This window comes from Acanthochromis polyacanthus, chromosome 5, assembly GCF_021347895.1.
Source record: "Acanthochromis polyacanthus isolate Apoly-LR-REF ecotype Palm Island chromosome 5, KAUST_Apoly_ChrSc, whole genome shotgun sequence".
In the NCBI taxonomy this organism is placed as follows: Eukaryota; Metazoa; Chordata; class Actinopteri; family Pomacentridae; genus Acanthochromis; species Acanthochromis polyacanthus.
In genome coordinates, this window is record NC_067117.1 from 26,938,398 (window position 1) to 26,957,361 (window position 18,964).

The 18,964-nt window shown below is 39.7% G+C and overlaps 3 protein-coding genes across 3 annotated transcripts in view; 2 read left to right on the top strand and 1 right to left on the bottom strand.

Annotated features, from left to right (window-relative positions):
• Positions 1-4,585, top strand: part of LOC110951273 (integrin alpha-5-like) — a 53,347-nt gene extending 48,762 nt beyond the window's left edge. The window contains exons 28-30 of the mRNA XM_022194247.2: positions 30-131; positions 227-349; positions 1,868-4,585. Of these exons, the coding sequence (XP_022049939.1) occupies positions 30-131; positions 227-349; positions 1,868-1,951 (309 nt within the window). The 3' untranslated portion in view covers positions 1,952-4,585. The remainder of the gene's footprint in view (positions 1-29; positions 132-226; positions 350-1,867) is intronic.
• Positions 4,586-4,778: 193 nt separating this feature from the next.
• fbxo2 (F-box protein 2) lies at positions 4,779-8,851 on the top strand. The gene is made up of 6 exons (XM_022194248.2): positions 4,779-4,912; positions 5,719-5,784; positions 6,480-6,606; positions 7,878-7,970; positions 8,043-8,181; positions 8,303-8,851. Exons 2-6 carry the CDS (start codon positions 5,748-5,750, stop codon positions 8,435-8,437), a joined length of 531 nt encoding a protein of 176 aa, XP_022049940.1. The 5' UTR covers positions 4,779-4,912; positions 5,719-5,747; the 3' UTR covers positions 8,438-8,851.
• Positions 8,852-9,863: 1,012 nt separating this feature from the next.
• svbp (small vasohibin binding protein) lies at positions 9,864-12,101 on the bottom strand. The gene is made up of 3 exons (XM_022194231.2): positions 11,959-12,101; positions 10,816-10,952; positions 9,864-10,706 (listed from the first exon to the last, which is right to left on the bottom strand). The coding sequence occupies exons 2-3, from the start codon at positions 10,927-10,929 to the stop codon at positions 10,620-10,622; spliced, it is 201 nt and encodes a 66-aa protein (XP_022049923.1). The 5' UTR covers positions 10,930-10,952; positions 11,959-12,101; the 3' UTR covers positions 9,864-10,619.
• Positions 12,102-18,964: the final 6,863 nt, after the last annotated feature.

Sequence of the window (18,964 nt, forward strand, 5' to 3'; positions counted from 1 at the left end):
TTTTCTCACTGTCCTTTGTTTGTCCACAGCGAGCTCATAAACAGTTCACTCTGGAGTGTTCTGTTCACTACAAGGTTATTAGGATGCCATATTTGATTCCTCCAAAATTCAAGTCATCAGGATCCAAAAAGGTCATTTCACTGTTTTTGTTTTTTTGTTTGATTTGTTTAGTTTCACAAGCTTGTAAACTTCATGTTTGCATGTAATGTGGTTTTCTGTTGTCCAGGTGGTGACAGCTGTGATCTGGAACAAACAAGACAGTCAGTTCCCAGTTCCGGTGTGGATCATTATCCTGGCTGTTCTAGTTGGGCTGCTATTACTGGCCCTGCTCATATATCTGTTGTATAAGGTCAGTTTTGCCTCGATGAACTTTAGAGTTAAATAAGACAAAGAGGAAAACTTCTGGGAGACAGGAAAAAGACTATGTTCAACAAGTACAAGTTAGTCTTCAGTGCATTGCGCTACAGTGGTCCTAGTAGACAGTGTTTTAATTAGTGTTAACCAGTGGTGTAGTCTAGTTTTTTCTAGTGGGTATACTCCGGCCTCATAAACCAAAGCCAGGTCAGGTTCTCATATATGTACGCATGCACTGACACGTGTGCGCGCGCGCACTCACACTCACACACACACACACACACACACACACACACACACACACACACACACACACACACACACACACACACACACACACAGCAACAGTAGCTCCTTTATTTCAAACTACCAATTAGATACTTATAGACATTATAGCGTCAGCAGCTCCTCCTCCTGCCTTCAGGTAGAGCTGATGTTTCCTCTTCATCATGTGCAGAGTTTTATTCATTTATTTTTGTGCAAAAAAGTTTTATTGAAATATTAAACAAAAGTAAGAATACCTGTTTTTGTCACAAAACAAATGCACAAAATGAGTCAATTATAAGGCTTCTCATAAAAACACTGAAGGAAAAAGAGTTTGTCAAAATACAAATGATTCATATTTGCCAGGTTAGATTAAAATATGAGGCTACAAGCAATAATAAATTAGGAGCCGTTTGGGAGCCGAAAGAGCCAGCTTTTCTTTGGAAGCCGTGTCAAAAGCTCTCTGAAAAGAGCCAAACCTCCATCACTACTGTCCTCCTCTCTGTCCCTCATCTCTCAACTGATTTTTTTGAAGGCAGAGCTACAATGCAATGTAGCGACGTCATTGGTTGAGTAGCGTCATGTGGGATGCCTGAACTCGTACATAATTGGTCTGTGCGTTTCTGAGCTGACAGACCAATGATAAACACTGGAAAGCGGCACCGGTAAAATAGAAGCGACCTGTCAAATTTACATCCGTATAGACCTATGGTATAGACGGCGTCTGGGTCTGGATCCGGACCGCGGTCCGCCTTTAAGTGAGCCCTGTTCTCAGCCAGACACCTTCCCCCGCCCCATCCAGCTTCACCGCTTCCTGACACAGAGAAGACGAATTTATGAACGGGAAAGTGAACGTTATGTCAAAAAACATACTGATACATAAGTTTTACATTTTTAAGTGGTTATATGGAAACTCGGGACCTTGTCTAGTGAGTATAAGGCGTATACCTGCGTGTTTACACCCCTGGGTATACGTATCTTTGCGCGTTTTTAAGTGGGTATACGGAAATTCAGGACCTTTTCTAGTGAGTATACGGCATATCACGTAGACTACACCACTGGTGTTAACAGTTGGTACGATGTTGGTGTTCAACGAATAGAAATAAAAACGAAATGTCCTTTTTCTTGAGTAACATGAAGTTAAAGGATTTTTCATGTAAATACTTTCAACTGTGTAAAACCTATGAAAGAGATAAAGATGTCTCCTCTTTTACGTCAGTGCTTTGTTTTGTGTCATGTTTTCCTTCAGATGGGCTTCTTTAAAAGGTCGGATCCGTACGCTACGACACTGGAGAAAGCCCAGCTGAAACCCCAGGCGTCCTCGGAAGCTTAGATCCTCCTGCAGCTGCTCCAAAGAACTGGAAGTACCACCACATTCCCAACCGAATAACAAAACTCGCCAATGATAAGCAGCCAACCCATTCATCAAAGGACAGTTATGGGTGCTGCATCACTGGAATACATAAAATCTGGTGCTGCACTAAAATGCCAAAGCAGAGAAGGTGACGAGGGTCACGCAGTTGAATATGCACTGCTGTTTGTGGACATTAATTTGTACAATCAGAGCTTTCTTAGAAGCTTGACCCTGTGGAAAATGCTCCTTTTACAGGACTCTTGTATCAACACGGGGAAAAAAATGCACCTCCCATAAAGCACTAAACCTGCAGTATTTCTTCATTCTAAGAAGGTGCATTTAAAGCCATGTTTGCGATCTCAGTGTTTGATATTTCTGTAAATTCCTGCTTTTGTATTGTGTATACACCACTTGTTATTTATGGCACAGTGTTTTCCTATCGATTGTTGAATGTTGTACTGTACTGTCTGCAGGAAAAACTTGATGCAATGTTTAACTTGAATTATTTCTCTCCCATATTGGGAGGTTCTTTGTGTATGATGCAATGTATTCACTGTGTTATGACCTATTGGTGTTGTGGCCCAGATTAAAACCAGATTTTTTTTGTATACCCACAAAAGTCTGTCGATGTGTCACCTTAAAGGAAAGGAGACAAAATCAACACCATCGCTATTGATTTGAGATGCTTTCTTGGTCGATTTTAAGTTGTTCTTTTGTCAGTGAACTCTATGAATATGATCTCAAGGCAGAACTGAGGGTGAGAGTGCATCCAGTTTAGTGACCTCAGAATTAAAACCCTGCTTTTTTGAAAAATGACAAGTTGTTCTGTTGGTGTTGACATGCACTGGGGCAGTTGTGTTGATCTCTTATGAATCTTAGGCCATGGTTAAAGGCATTAGAGGAGATTTAATTTCCTACGACTTTGAACGTAGCATGCGCTCATACAACCTCTCCCTCACCCCCCTCTAACCTCCCCCCTCTTAACATTTACGAAGAAACGCCCCCCTCCAGAAACTTGCGTAGGACTCGTGAAGTTGTATTTTACGGCTGGGTCCCCCTGGATCTTTATCTGCCATTATGTAAAAAAAGATGAGCAAAACAAGTCGCCAGCTAACTACGAAGCTAAACCAAAGCAACACATACAGAAAACGCTTAAGTCCAAGGCGTACGTAATCTACGTAACTAGGCCTGAGCCGGAAGATTTTTGATTGACAGGAAAGGGAGCAAACCAAACGCCTCGGTCCGAGCACGTTGATTGGCTGATGTTTTTCAGGTCCTGCCATGTCCATAGTTATTTTTATTTATTTTTTTATTTTTTTAGAAACCATACATACAAGTCAACTAAAGGTCGGTATATTCATTTTATGTGAATCAGACAAATTAAACAAAAAAAACAAAACATCCTCCATAATGCCTTTAAATGTTGCAGTGCAGGGAGAAGGCTGATGCTCCAAGTGAAAGTGTAAGTATCTCAGGGTCTTGTTGGAAGAACAGTTTATTCTTCACAAGTAATTTCTTTGCTTCAACACATTCATGCATCCACCTCTTGTAGCCCAACTGTGCTTGATCTAATTTTACAGTTGATGTTGAATCAGAGTCTATATTACCTCCATTGTCACTCGTTTTATGTCAGTTAACTCAAAGAACATTAATTTAATCCCACATTGTCTGAACGTTGAGGAATACTGTCACATGAGATTGTCTTGTAGCCCCCTTGATGTCACACTGAAATTTTTCATTGGAAGTAATGGATTCTGATGGGCCCTGCTTGCTTTCTGCTTTGAAGAATTGTCTGCCAAGTGTTGTCAGGTATTTCATGTGCACAACCTCATGGATAGCTGATCAAAACCTTGGACACAGACATGCTGGAGGTTGTCACCAGACTTTATGTAATCAAGAACGAAACAGTTTAAGTTGTCCCATGTTATGTGCATGTTCATGCTACTTGTTGACCCACAAAGTCTTTTACAATAAAATAAGATGATTTTAGACAGCACAATATACTTATATCGTTGCTGATTATTCGGAGGTCTGTGCTCCAAGCAGGATTTGGGGTGAGTGAAGAAACTTTGGCTTTAACGCTGGGTTTTCCAGGTTATGATGGTCGAGTTTTCTTCCTGAGGGGGGCGGGGATAGCAGCAGCTCAGCAGCATTTACAGCTGTAGACACTGAAACGGACCATTTAGAGCAGAGCTACAACCAGGAGTGATACAGTCATGGTGAAATAAACCATTTTTGAAGTTTTTTTTTTTTAACTGAAAATAGTGGGAAATACATTGTGGGGACGTGTGAGACTTTAATTCATTTGATGAATTGTTGCACAATATGAAGTCTTTAAGAGTACATACTTGTGCAAAAGAAAAAAATCTTTTATTTCTCCTTGTTTGAATTAATCTGTTTAAAATACAGCAGCTCACTTTTAACAGCTACAAAAAAAACATTTCAAACACATTTTTCTGGCTGCACTAGTTATCTCCTGATTGATTTGAGTTTCTTTCATTTGCTTTTAAAGCTTTGGTTGATGCTTATGTTTAAAGTATAATTCTTGCTGATTTCGACCAGCTGTTAAACGTGCTCTGTGAATAAATCACCCACTGAGTGTTTTCTTGTTGATGTGTTTGCTCTGACGGACATTTGTGCTGAGTTCATGTGTGGTTCTGCTGAGTTCTGCTGGATTGATCCTCCCTCCCAACTTGCAGATGTGGTGTTTGGTTTCTCCCCTCCCCTCTTTCTCTCTCTCTCTCTCTCTCTCTCTCTCTCTCTCTCTCTCTCTCTCTCTCTCTCTCTCTCTCTCTCTCTCTCTTTCTCTGCATGTCTGCGTGATCTCCGCCTATAAAAGCTCATCTGTCACGTGGGTGCTACAGTCAGTGGCCTGCAGAGGAGCTCAAGTGTGTGTCAGAGAAAAAGGAAACAGCAGACTGCACTCGGCCTTCCTCAGCTGTGAGTAACACATGTAGAGTAGTTGAACAGAGCTGAACGTGCACTTTACAGTAGAGCATGTCATAAATATGCATGTGCTGCATCTTTTATGCCTCTGACTTTGAGTCCGCAGGGCCAGATGACTCAGCTGAGTCTGTTAACACTGAAGTACAGCTCGAACACCGGTGTTTACTGCACAAAGATCTGCTCGACTGAAACCTTGTCTGTCCTATGGGCCTCAGAATGAGCAGAAATAATTATTTCTACTTATGAAAATAGCTATTTCTGTTCATGTTGTGACTTTTTTTTAACATCTCAAATCCCAAGGCACATTACCATTTTGCACCCAGGCAGGCAATTGATGAAAAATCTCCTAAAATGAAGTAGTTTGCGGAGGTTTCTAAGCTGGTAGTTATACTGTACATGAGGTAATCGTGATTAGATGATGTGTTTTTCTATCATGCTGACTGTTGTCTGTTTGATGGCAGGTTGATCCTCTGTGATTCCTCCTATTCAGCACGTAAAAAGCGAGGCTTATTGCCTCATCTGCTGTGCTGAGTCAGCAGAGAGGGAATTAATGAGACTGCAAGTTCGCTCTCATGTTTGCAGCTCTGTGGGCCAGCTGGACCCAAAAATATTCATTAAACTCATTTTATGAAATGAGAAACTCCACTAAAAATTGCAAAGATTTGAGCCAGTTAAGAGCAGTTTGCCAACACACTCCTTGCATGTTAGAATGAACCAAGGTGTGACTTGTGCTGGTGGATCCTGATAGTGCAGCAGTGGAGAGAACTATCGATCTAAGCAGCTGTTTACTGTTTTTTCAGGCTGAGCCTTCCCATCATAAACTGTAATCATGTCCAGAAACCTGCTGAGGAATCCCAGTGGGGAAGGTAAGATGTCATTTTACTTTATAAAGTACTTGCGATTATGTGACTAATGTGGCTCCATCACTAACAATTTAGTTTAGAGATCTGGATGTAATAAGAACTGGGTACCAAAATACATTTATTTGAATTAAAGTTGCTCATTGCATATGTTGACATGTTTTCCAAGCTCCCATGAGGTACAAGGATGTTCTGCACACTTTTGCAATGGATTAAATTCTGATTATAGAGATAAAAATATAGATAAAGAGTAATTTTGCAGATTACTTGTGTACTGTGTCATAAAATGATAGACAAACAACACAAATTAAACACTTGTACAGTAGGTTTAATGCATTTGCTCCCAAACTATGCTATATTTTGGTAAAGTTACAGAAATTTTGACTTTTTTTTTTTTTGCTTAATATTGTATACAGCTCTTTCCAGCTGTGTTCCAGTATCACAGTATCTTTCATTGCTGTTGCCAGTGTTTGAACAATGCAATCTGGTGAACTTTTATGCATGAATTTGTTACTTTTTGGCACCAATAAATGGTGGAAATATGCATTTATGTAAAAGAAAACTCAAAATTTAGCTTTTTGATGTTGGTCATGATTCAAACTTCATTAAATCTGCTCTTTGATGTGAACTTGGCTCTGCAAACTCGTGTTAGAAAAGTACATAATAAAGACACAGCTTGAGACTGTGGATTTCCCTCCCAGAGCAGCTGGAATTCTGGGAGCTGACGGAGAACGGTGGCAGCCAGTGGAAGGTGGAGGAAATGCCGGGAGACTGTGGTCACGACTTCTGCATGGACGGAGTGGCTAAATACTTTGCAACCTCCTTTGAGTGAGTGTAGATACAGTATGTGACTATTTTAATGCTAAAAAAAACATCTGAAAGAACTTTAATTTCTAGTTAATTACATATATAATGTCTAGTTTTTTATTTTCAGACCACTTTAGAATTTAAAAAGTTGTGATGACTTGTGGCATTTTGACTTAAGATGATGAGTTGAATGAATGAACTTATCAAATGAAATGTATAAGAAATAAAAGTAGCATTTTAGCAACCTTTCTGAATTGAATTGCCAGATAGTTAAAACTCCCAGAGACTTGTTTCTTTGTAATGTGAGGAAATATACAAGGTGGAAACTTGCTGCGTAACTTTAGTACAGATTTAATTACATTCTGAGTGTTTCTTTCATAGTAATCAAAGCTGTTCTAACTATGATAAAGGTTCCTCTCAGTCTAAATCTTTGTCTATGTACCGACTCTGGTCAAAAATTCAAAAACTTCAACAGCTGAGGATGTTACTTTTTAATTCTAGATGAAGATGAAACTTCATCAAATGTAAAAGGAAGCAAGTCTGTCTATTGTCATTGATTATATCATGAGTCAGTTTAACTTCATGTCTCTTTGTTGAACTTGTTTTCTCATGTTCAGTTGATTTAACTCCATTCCTAACATGACTTTGAATGAACTGAACAACCAAAGTGCAGTTTCCTCACATCTTAAAGGCAGCAGGAAAGCTTATGCTTCCAAGCTGAATGAATTTTAACTTATTTACAGTGTGCTCTGTTCTGCTTAATCCAGATACATTTTCACTATTTCCCTGATGAGGAATCATAAAAGCTTATCTTATCTTAGCTTAGCTTAGCTTAGCTTAGCTTAGCTTAGCGTATCAGGACTTCTTGTAGGGTCAGTGGTGATCTGGAGCTTGCCAGTGACAACCGATGAGTCTTGGGCCTCATGTCTATTCATAGTATAACATAAGTAAGGTCTATATAACTGAACTATTGTAACCAATATCAATAATATATCATTCAGGGGAGGGGTGAGTCAGGCAGTCTGAATTGGTGCCCGTCCTGCCTTGTTATTATGCAGCATAAAGTTAGCAGAAATTGAAGGCATCCAAATACTTTTTGAATTGTATCTAGCTGCAACCCTTGATCTGCTTCTTATTTCCTACCATATAAAATGCTGCTTAAGTGTTCTATACATTTCAGTAAATTTTATATGTCCTCATCTGTTTAATCTATTTAATTTTTATGTCAGTGAAAGTCTTCATGTGTCTTTATGCTAAATGATCCTGGTTTACGACAAACCTGTGCATCCCAGGTTGTGTCTGAAGAGGCAGGTGATCGACCTGTTAGCGGAGGGTTACACCTCTGACCAGCTGGACGCTCAGCCTGCTGTCAGCGTGGAGGACTGGTAAGACACATGCATGTTCACACCTACTGTCAGTGAGGAGCAGCACAGGTTGAAGGGAGGCTCTTCCTGCAGGTATTGCGCCAGGACAGACTGCGGCTGCACCTACGAGCTGACTGTGAGTCTGCTGGACGAGAACCAGGAAGTCTTACAGGAGTTCAAACCTGAGCCGGTGACCCTGGACCCCGACAGTGACGACTGTTCATGGAAACAGGTTCTCAGAGCTTTTGTTCCCTTTTCATTTTACACAGGAGACAAGGATTTCAATCATTTAAAGTCCATGCACAATCATGAGTATGGATCAGGGTGGTTTTATCTCTGTGCTTTTGCTCCAGGTCAGCCATACTTTCTCTGACTACGGCCCTGGAATGCGTTTCATCTCCTTTGAACACGGAGGACAAGATGCCAAGTTCTGGGATGGTTGGTATGGAGTCCGAGTGACCGGGAGCTCTGTTACTGTTGAGGTCTGAACAAGAGAAAGGAACCAAGGAATACAGTAAGGAGGAGGAGAACATTTAGCTAGACCAAACATGAGAGCTTCACAGTGTCAGTTCTGAGGTATCCAGAGGACCAGCTTTGCCTTATGCTTCTGTATTCAGTGCATTTTGCTGTTCGTGCTGTGGAGACATGCAGCTGTTATTAGGATTGTAGTTACACATCTGTAAAACGACACGACACACTTTGGCTTTACTAACCTGAAAATACTTAAAACTCCTGCTTGCAACCAGTCATTAACTGTAATCTGTTGACTACTACCTCTGCAGTGACACATCCTGGGGTTAAACTGGGTGGTTTGTTTTGGTGGTTGGGGTGCTGAAAGTGATCACATGTTTTAACTTTCACATGGAAAATAAAATGAAATAAATTGAACTGTTCATACAGAACTTGGTAATGTGTCATTTGTCTGCTACTTCGCTACCTCTGCTCTGCTACATTTTACAGCAAAAGTAGTGTAGTTTTTACTTGTGTACATTAATTTCACGGCTATTTTACTCAGATTACACAGCAACATCCTCTCCTAAGGTTACCAAGATCCAGTCATACACCACAAGAAAAATTAGCTTTTTAAATTATATATGAACAAAAATATCAGTAGACAAACACTCGTGTTTAAAAAATACTGCCTCCTTTAGCAGAAATTACTATTTGTGGGTATTTTGTATGATTGTCCACTAGTTTTGCAAGATGTTTATCGGTTTTCTTGCTTACACTGCCTGTTCCAAATCCCGCTCAATGTTTAAATGGGATAGAAATCTGGGCTTTTGTACCATAACCCTCCATATATTCTTTCTGAGCCAGTCAGTGGTGGATTTGTTGAAAGATCCAATCTTCTTTTAGAGTTATCTTAACCATTTGATGTAACACAGATTTGTATTTGAATCTGTCTGAAAGCTGCCCAAAACCAGAACATCTCCACCACCTTGTTTTACTGTTGATAACAGATTCTTCTCCTGAAATGCTGTTTTTCAGCAATTCTTATTGGGGAATGCTGCTGTGTCTTCGATTGATCTATCCAGTGCACATTATTCCAACAGAGCTGCTGTTTGGATGTTTGCTTATTTCCAAACATGTTCACACCATAGTTTTTGGACAGCGGCCCTCTTATGGTTCTAAATTTGTATTCTTTCTTCCAGACTGTAGATACAGCACTTTAACACTAACAGCCACAGACTTACCTATAGATCCTGTGAGGAAATTCTAGGTTTCTTGGAGACTCTTTTTCCATCAAAAATTGAGTACTTAGGCTTAATTTTCTAGGGCTGTCAGTCCTAGAAAGATCTGCACCACTTGTAGACAATTATCCTCACAGTGAAATTATATATTTTTAATAATTTGGAGATCTTTTTAAAATGCCTTATCATACAGCAAGTAAAGTACAAAACATCAAATAAAAAATGCATTTAGAAAAACCTTTTTATTTTCATTAAATCAAATTTGTATAACTTAAGTCAAAAAGGACGTAATAATGTAATAAGCAATATAAATATATACATAATGTGAAGGTTGGTAAATTTGTGACTGGAAATGTAATGCAGTATTATTTCAGTGGGCAACACATACAATGTGACTCATACCATGTTGTTTTCCTTCAGCTTAAAGTGTAAGTAACACTGGCTGGTGAGTGTGTGATAAAATGCAAGCAAACTGACATCGGATTAATTCAGGTGCCACATAAGTTGTCACTTTGTCTTGTCATGCTTAATGTCCAAGAAAATGTGCCTTTAACTACTCACAATAGCTGAAAAAAAGAACAAATTTCACCCTTTCTGCAGCTATTATCACTGCAGTGATGTTTCACTCGATTTAACCATCACATTATTGCAGCAAAGTCTGGTATTAAAGGAAAGGGAATGCCACTGACGACGTGTTTGTGTGCAGCTCTGCCTGCTGTTGTCCTTCGTGGTTGACTTACATCAACAGAATTGTCTGTCATATTATACACCATCACGAGCAAAGACTGTCTGATTCAGGGTCAGAAAATTACTACCTTCTGTCTAGTTCAGGTTTTCTTTTAGAAAATAAGACGGCACAGAAAACGCACTAAAGTGTTTTTATGTCAGTAACAGCGTTTGTGTGTAACTGTACATAGTGCTCTTGAGCGTGACAGGTCCTGGTGCAGATAAAAAGGAGGCAGAATGGGCTGGACTCTCTTCATTCTCCTTGTGACTGCATCTGTTTACAAAAGGCCTCAAACTGCTGCTGCTCCAACTCTGTCATCACCTTGTTCAAAGCGTAGATCTACAAATGAAAGGGGCAGACAGAGTAAATTATACACTGAGTTCAAAGCCATTTGAAACGGTACTAGAACACTGGATTTGTGCATGTGCTGAAAAATAACACAAGGAACCTCGGCTCTCTGTCGCTGTTTGAGCTCCTGCTGTGCAGATTTCTGCTTGGCTCGGTCTCCTCTGGTCGGCGTTGAGTTCAGCTTTGGTTTGTCCTTGCGGCAGGCAGGCTCCATGACGGCAGCCTCCACCTGTCAGTCTGCCAGGTTTAAGACAAGATACTCGTTATTTTTTTTACATTCTTTCACTAAACCTAAAAGTGTCTAAAAATAAAAACCACTCAAAACAACAAAGAGTCTGTGTAAACTCTTAGATATTTAGGTGCTTCAGTAGAAAGCAACTGGACTCCTCTTTTAGGTTCCTGAATATGTCTATTATTCAAGAGGCTTTTTTAGTTCTCAGGTCTCAAAACTGAAGAAGCCTCTTGGATGAGAGGTGGAACAACCTAAGAGAAGTCCAGTTGCGTCTTACTGAAGCTCCTTAAATGTTTTAGGAGTTAAAACATCTTGGCTACTCATGCGTGTATAATTCATTGAATTTCTGAGTTTAGCTATGGATTAAAATGAAAAGAAGACCTTCACAGGTCCTCTTTTCTGTCCAACTGTGGGCAAGAACCATTTTTTCTCTGGTTGCTGTAGGCTACTTGTGGAATATTTATCTAGCACTACCACAATGTTAGTTCGCAATGTTTACACAACCACTTATTGTTAGCTTTAAAAAAATGTAAAATAGCGGTTGGTTCAAGCTTCTTTAATATGAAGCTTTCTGCATTTGTTGTCGTTGTTTTACATGATTGGCAATAAATGACTGATTTAACTCAGTATCTTTCGGTTTTGGTCGAGGAAAACGCCTCGTTGTGCCGTGGGAAATTTTAATTATCATTACCCAAATCTTAACTGACAGATTAACAAACATGAAAATAACGGTTAGTTGCAACCCCACGTGTAAGCTGACGTCCAGCTGAACTAAACCGAAATTAATCTTAGCGACACTCAACTTTAAAAAGCAATAATATTAGTAAATGTTTCCTAACGGGACAGGTTAGCTGTCTTACCCAGACAGCAGTTAGCAAAGTGCTAAACGCTTGGGAGTAAAGCTGGTAAGTAAACCGTTAGTTAGCTGATGCTACCCTTAATGCTGTAGTTTTTATAGAGTAACTTTCGAACCAACATTCGCACTTTAAGTTCACATAATGTCGCACTTACCCTTGATAATAAAACAAGCAGAAAACAGGAATGTAATTTGCTTTAAATAGCCACTAACTTGGCTGCTGCTAGCTACTAGCCGAGTAGAACAGCGGTTGCCAAGGTGTCACAGCGAAACAAATCCGTAGTCAGTAGAGACGCGTTTGTACAAAGGTTCCGACCTCAAATTCCAGCCTCTCTGTGTGGTGGTGGAAAGTATGACCGACAGCCCTACATGAGGAAAAATCTCCTTACATGGCTAAGAAAACATCACCTGCGATGTAGAAAAAGTCCTCTGGCCTTGATGCTGCGGCAGAATGAATCTCTTGAATTAGATTTTGCAGTTCCATTTACAGTGTACTATAATATGGTTATTTTGTACTCTTTATTGTTTAGTTAATTTTTGCTGTATATGTTGAATCCACCAAGTTGTGAATAGTTTGTTTTGGTTAATGCATATACCAAATTATGTATAAGCATGATTTGTTTCTGGTGCTGCATGCCATGAACACTGTTTTCCATTTTCTGATGGAATGAAGGCTAAGTAGTGTTTTCATTTTGACTGGCTTTGTGTATGATCTCAGCCTGCATGTTCTTAATTTTACAGTAAGAATGAGCTAAAAGAGCATAGGTGAATGTGTTCATTTTGATTGAACACTGTATTGAATGATTTACAGCTAAGTTTAAAAGCATGTTCACAATCATCTCTCTCTGTGTCTTTAGGTTTTTAAAAACTTAAGCTACTGCTGGTCTCACAGAAAATTCTCCCCCATTCAAAAACACGATCATCATTTAGTTGTGCTTAGCTACCTGTTATTGCGGCAAGCAGATTCAAACCTCAATTTACATGGCTAAATAGCAGGTATACATACAACAAAAAATAAGGTTGCTTCTCCTGCTAATCACTTTGAAAACTGGTTCAGATTGCTTCACAAAACAATAAAGAAATAGAAAAGAAAAACAGCGAGTTTTAACCCCTCTGCTTAAGAGAAAATTCTATTTTAAGATGCACTGCATCTCAATGTATTTATTAATATTCAACAAGAAAAAAGAAAGTGAAGTTACATGTTTAACATTACATAGAAATAATTGAGCAATAATCTCATTACTATTTAATTTTTTGAAGTAGCAAGAGCTGATGTTCACTCAACATGTTAAATGTGATGCATTTTAAACTGTTAAAAGTAAACAAATACAGCAAAACCACAACTGCAATCTTTGCTATTTGCCTGCTTTTGACCAGCAGTTTAGGAGTTCACTTTCAGAGGTTTCTTAACAAAAGTCGCAGCAGGATAAAGTGGAGCTGAATCAGTTTATTTAAAGATATCTGCTGCTTCTAAACCAGACCTGACCACTGGATGTCACCCTTAGCCCAGTCATGTGAGTTTCTGTTACCACAGATCCATGTGTGTGACTTCATTCAACATTAATCTGATTCTGACTGAAATGATGCGTTAGAAGACAGGAGAGCTTCCAGTGAGTTTTTCCTGTTGACATCTGGTTGCCTTACACCTGCTCGAGTGGCAAAGTATGAAAGAAATATAAGATTATAAGCTTGTTTTCTTCGTGTTTTCACTGTTGATTTAGAGCAGCTCAGTGATAGGCTTTCTTCAGACCATATATACTCACATACTGTGCCGACTCCTCTCAGGGCACCTCTGCAGCGCATAAATCAGCTGTGTGAGCCTGACACCGGCTGAGGGGTGGTCCACAACACATTTATCACCACAGAAACAAAAACAGTCGTTATGAAGCGACAGAATAACTAAACACTCTCAGATATGAGGCGAGGAAATCATCTCCTCACACCAAACTATCTGACAGCGCAGGCAGTGTCTGCTGTTGCTGTGAACCTGAGGCCTGAATGTGTGCATGTGTGCCCTCTGGCAGTGCTGGGCCAAAGAGATTTATCGCACGGCATACCAACGATTTACCTGGATTTATCCTCCCAACTACAGGAGAGCGCACTCCCTCGGAATAATATCCTTCCAAGAACAACTTCTGCTGAACGCTGCAGACAGCAGCCAGACCTGCTTCTCCGTATAGCTGCATAAATGAAAAACACTCTTATGTAAAGCTTGGCAATGAGCTGCAAGGGTTAAACTGGGTCCCTGAACTTACATATTGTTGAGTTTTCATGAGAAGACATCATTTAAAAGTTGCATTCCAAGCAATTAAAGTAATAATCCTGAAGTTTTTGTTTGACTTGCAGCTTCCTATCAGCACTTTATATAACCAAGATTATTAAACTTTAAGTATTTATTGTCGTAAACCTGCAGCTGCCGGTAAAGAAGCCTCCAAGTGGGGCCACAGTCATCTCATTGGGGACAAGCACAGACTTTAAAGTGATAATAGGAGCTGAAGTTGAGCTTGTTGCTTCCAGCTGTTTGTAGGAGTCTTTCCTCCGAGTTTATTAAATACCTGCAGCATCAGACAGCAGCAGGATCCATATGAGTGTCTCCAAAGAGAAGGAAGTGTGCACATTTACACACAACAGCAACAGTTTTAAGAATTACTTATTGTAATTATAAATGATCCCCAACATGGAGACATGATTGATCAGGAAGCAATGGTAAATGACAATGTGTACTTTTCTACAATTGTACAGTTTAATTTAGTAGACGCTTTATCCAGAGTGATATACTTTTGAGAGTAGCTGAAGCTGTGACACATGGATTCACAGTTTATCAGCTGAAGAAAAGTCATTTGTTACATAGTTAATTCCTGAGTTCCATCACAGCTGGATATTATTTTACTGTAAAAGTCCCCTCTAATCACTAAATATCAAAATGTGGCAATGGCTATTGTAGTAACAATGGAGACACACTTTACTGTACCATAATTATGTGTAGTTAGATAATTTATCATCACACATGGACAGAGTTTTTAGTGCTGGAATCATGAATAAACTATAATCTATAAAATATATCATAAAAACATTCAAACTCTTGAACAGTAGTCACCCAAATAACCAAAATGTGTCAAGGCTTTAAGTTTTTATGAAATACTTCTGCAGATGTCTCTGACTGTTGAGTCTGATGTCGTGATGTTTCTCATGAGGACAAGTTCTCTCTTTGGAGATGCTCACATGGATCCTGCTGCTGTCTGATGCTGCAGGTATTTAATAAACTCAGAGGAAAGACTCATACAAATAAGTTTGCCTCAAAATGATCTCAATAAAATGCTTTAAATAAACACGGTTGCACTGTGCAACAGCAGTGATCATCACATGTTTACTCTGCATAATGGTTCTATGTAAGCTGGGTGTAGCCATGCTTGGATTGTGTTTGAATGGTTAGCAGACCAGAAGCAGCAGCTCATGTCATCCATACCTGTCAATCTTACAGAAAATAGACCAGTGTAATAAATGAGCTTTCAAATAACTTAGCAGGAAACCAAGCCATCAAACAACATCTGAGAGTGATGAGTGAAGAATTGAACATATTTCTTTCATTAATGTCAACTTTTGTTTTAGAAAGCCCCAAACTGAACTGAAGGAGCATTTACTATGGGGAGAAGATCATCGTACATCAAGACATGGTTGCATATTGTGGCTCAGGGTATTAATATTGTACATCCTAAGTTATTTACCGAGATTTGGAACATAGCATCACTGAAAAGGTGATGAACACGTTTCAGTGAAACAGAAACACAATCAGACAGATACTTTTTCAAGAAGCCCAACAATTGGAGAGTCTTTTTTGGAAGAGAAAACACAAATATGCATCAAAAGGATTGCTTTCCAACAGACAAATATTTATCTCAGTTTACAGATTGACATCATGGTCCGCCTTTGACATCACAATGTTGTGTACAGTCTCTGGAGTGTGTTCATTTTCAACTTTACCTAAAAAAACAAGCAAAAGCATAAAATCTAGCATAACAGCTGGCTTCTTTACAACCAGTACGATGTGTGCAGTCTCCTCAGATCTCAGGTGTTATTTTGTGTCTCAGTCATTTCTGCTTGCTCTAAAGAGAGAGACATTTTCAAGGCAATGAGTTTTACAATACTTACTCTGACCTGGACTAGAAAGACAGCAGGCCTCTACAGAGCTGTCTAATATGATCTTTTATATGATCTGAACATAACATTGTATCCTGTTAATTTTCTTTCAGTCTTCCTGAACATATTCGTTGAACGACATTAATGATTTCTCAGCAGGTTAGCTGTGGTGCCATGTAGTCGCTGGGTGCACCTGCATCACTATTTTCCTGTGATCTGTTGCTAGCTTTGGCTCAGTCTTCTCTGTGGGTGTTTGTGTTTTGCTCTTCCCAGAAATCCCTTGTCAGTCACACAGCGTGGTCAGTGGCGTGACGTCGTTCACCTCAGGTTTTCTGTGGGTGGCAGCTATAATGACTTCAGTAACTTCCCAGTTTGTCTGCAGCTGTCACTCAAATGAACTCGTCCCGCAGACTTTTTTTCCCCCCGACTTTTCAACTCCCAGTCAGGGATGTCTGCAGAAAAATTTCATAGCGGTGTTACGGTGGAGCATAAAAACCAAAAGCCTTAACTGAATTCTTATGCTGCTGTCATACCAGTGCTAGCTGACAAGTCTGTCATTATATGTGTTAAAAAATGAATCACATCCTGATATACTTTGAGTGACCAACTAGTATCTGATGTGAATAGCTCATATTGATCCTGATGCTGGAGGTATTTAATAAACTCAGAGGAAGACTATAAACAGCTGGAAGTAACAAACTACACCACAATTGTCCTGACTGCAGATATGCCAGAAAAGTAAAGTGAACATTCGTGTCATGCACTGTGAATGTCATGGAGATATGTAATGTAAACACTACTGTTCAAAAGTTTGGGGTCACCCAGACAATTTCATGTTTTCCTTTAAAACTCACACTTTTATTCATGTACTAACGTAATTGTAGAAGTGTTTTCTAATCATCAATTAGCCTTTCAACACCATTAGCTAACACAATGTAGCATTAGAACACAGGAGTGATGGTTGCTGGAAATGTTCCTCTGTACCCCTATGGAGATATTCCATTAAAAATCAGCTATTTCCAGCTGGAATAGTCATTTACCACATTAACAATGTCTAGACTGTAAATTTCTCATTACTTTAATGTGATCTTCATTGAAAAAAAACTGCTTTTCTTTCAAAAATAAGGACATTTCTAAGCAACCCCATACTTTTGAACTGTAGTGTATGTGTTTGTACCACATTCTACATGCTTGGTACAATTTTCACTTAATCTTTGCACGCACTGTCACTGCTGACAAGGAAAACATGAACTGATCTTTAGTTCTTACATGTTTTTTTGAAAAGTCTTTTGTGCTGCCTTGTCAGTATTAGTCCTACTGGCCATTCTGCAGCACAGAAGATGAGTGCTTGGGACTAGACTTGGCCTTTGCTGCTGCGATAATTACTCGAATCTCAAAATAATTGACTTGAGTTTTGACTTGAAAGCAATTTTTGATATGATGACATCCCAGAAAAAAGGACCTTTGAAGGTTGTTGTTGTTTCCTGTACAGAAAGGGATTTGGAAAATGGTATCTTGTAGACAAGGGAAGGAGAAAGTGTGTGACATGCATGGCTAATAACAAGCATATCACTGCAGTCTACAGGGTGGGCCTTAAGTTTTCATACAAAGGAAAAATAAATATTTTATGTTGGACAACCATTTTTATTTATATAATGTGGTCTATATGATTACCATTTCGAAAACACACATTAATACGTGTTTTCCACTGTTGATGAACTTGCATTAGCACAGTTGAAGTTATGCTTGTAATGGCATTGGTGATACGTTCCTTGAGATGATTTGTGTCTCGTATCTTCAACTGACACATCATGACCTTCAAGTACCCCCAACGATAGCGCCAAACGCATCTTCTAGGGTATCTGAAACATAAAAAAATACACATTATACGTTTTCCTATGTATGGAAACTTATGGCCCACTCTGTATCTATTGAGTCAGACTACATCGTTACAGACAGCTCCCCCTGCTGCCCATCAATCAGCAGCCTGGGTCCTGATATACAACCAAGGAACCAGAGAAACTCTCAGAGATGATAATGACCAATGAAGTAGCTGAGAATTTTGACCTCCAAATGGCGACCTTTGAGGGATTATATGGTCATTATATGGCACAGTAAGACGAGAAAAAGAGATGAAAAGGTGAAGAAGCAAAGGGAAGAGAGATGGTTAAAGGTTTATAGAGCGGCTGGAGAAGGGAGGGATGAGGTGCGGAGAGACGAGCCAAGTAGACGGCAGTGGCACAAGTGTGTGTTAGGAGCCTTGTTCTTCTAAATTAAACTCTCTCTCCAGGGGGAAGCACAGCTCTGACTGCTCTTTCACACCAGCAGCCCTGAACACACAAACTCACCACAACCTCCTAACCCCACTCACCAGTCCGCTGCCAAAAGACACACACACACACACATACACAGCACACACACACACACACACACACACACACACACACACACACACACACACACACACACACACACACACACACACACACACACACACACACACACCTCTCAGCACAGTGTGTACATATCCCTGTAGACATGTACATATGCATACACACAAAGTCTTTCAGGACTAAAAATAAACGACCACGGTGACTGTGCCTAAAATAACTGTACGCACACACGCAAACATACTGTGTGCACATATACACAAAAGGCTTCATGCATGTACACACACACACACACACACACACAAATGTGCAGACACGCACACTCTGTTGCTCTCTTCACACCTGAACCCCAATAGACTGGCAGCTGCCAAAGCAAACAGCAAGCAGCAAAAAAGATAGGGACAGGATGTGACCTGACAAGTAAAGGTCAGTTAAACATTGTAGCACACACACACACACAACACAACAACAACAACACACATCACACACACATACACTCACGTTCACCGCTTTCAGTTTGTATTTGAGGTTCCTCTTTTGGAGAGAGATTTTCAGATTTCATGCCCTTTTAACACCACTCTGCTTCACCTTTCATCCAGAGAGCTGCGTGCCTCCCTCATTGGCACCTCGACGG

Coding starts and splice junctions, on each gene's coding strand:
- fbxo2 (XM_022194248.2), top strand. CDS start 5,748: ATGTCCAGAAACCTGCTGAGGAATCCCAGTGGGGAAG. Junction 5,785..6,479: donor GAGGAATCCCAGTGGGGAAG/GTAAGATGTCAT, acceptor TTTCCCTCCCAG/AGCAGCTGGAATTCTGGGAG. Junction 7,971..8,042: donor GCTGTCAGCGTGGAGGACTG/GTAAGACACATG, acceptor CTCTTCCTGCAG/GTATTGCGCCAGGACAGACT.
- svbp (XM_022194231.2), bottom strand. CDS start 10,929: ATGGAGCCTGCCTGCCGCAAGGACAAACCAAAGCTGAACTCAACGCCG. Junction 10,707..10,815: donor AACAGCGACAGAGAGCCGAG/GTTCCTTGTGTT, acceptor TTTCATTTGTAG/ATCTACGCTTTGAACAAGGT.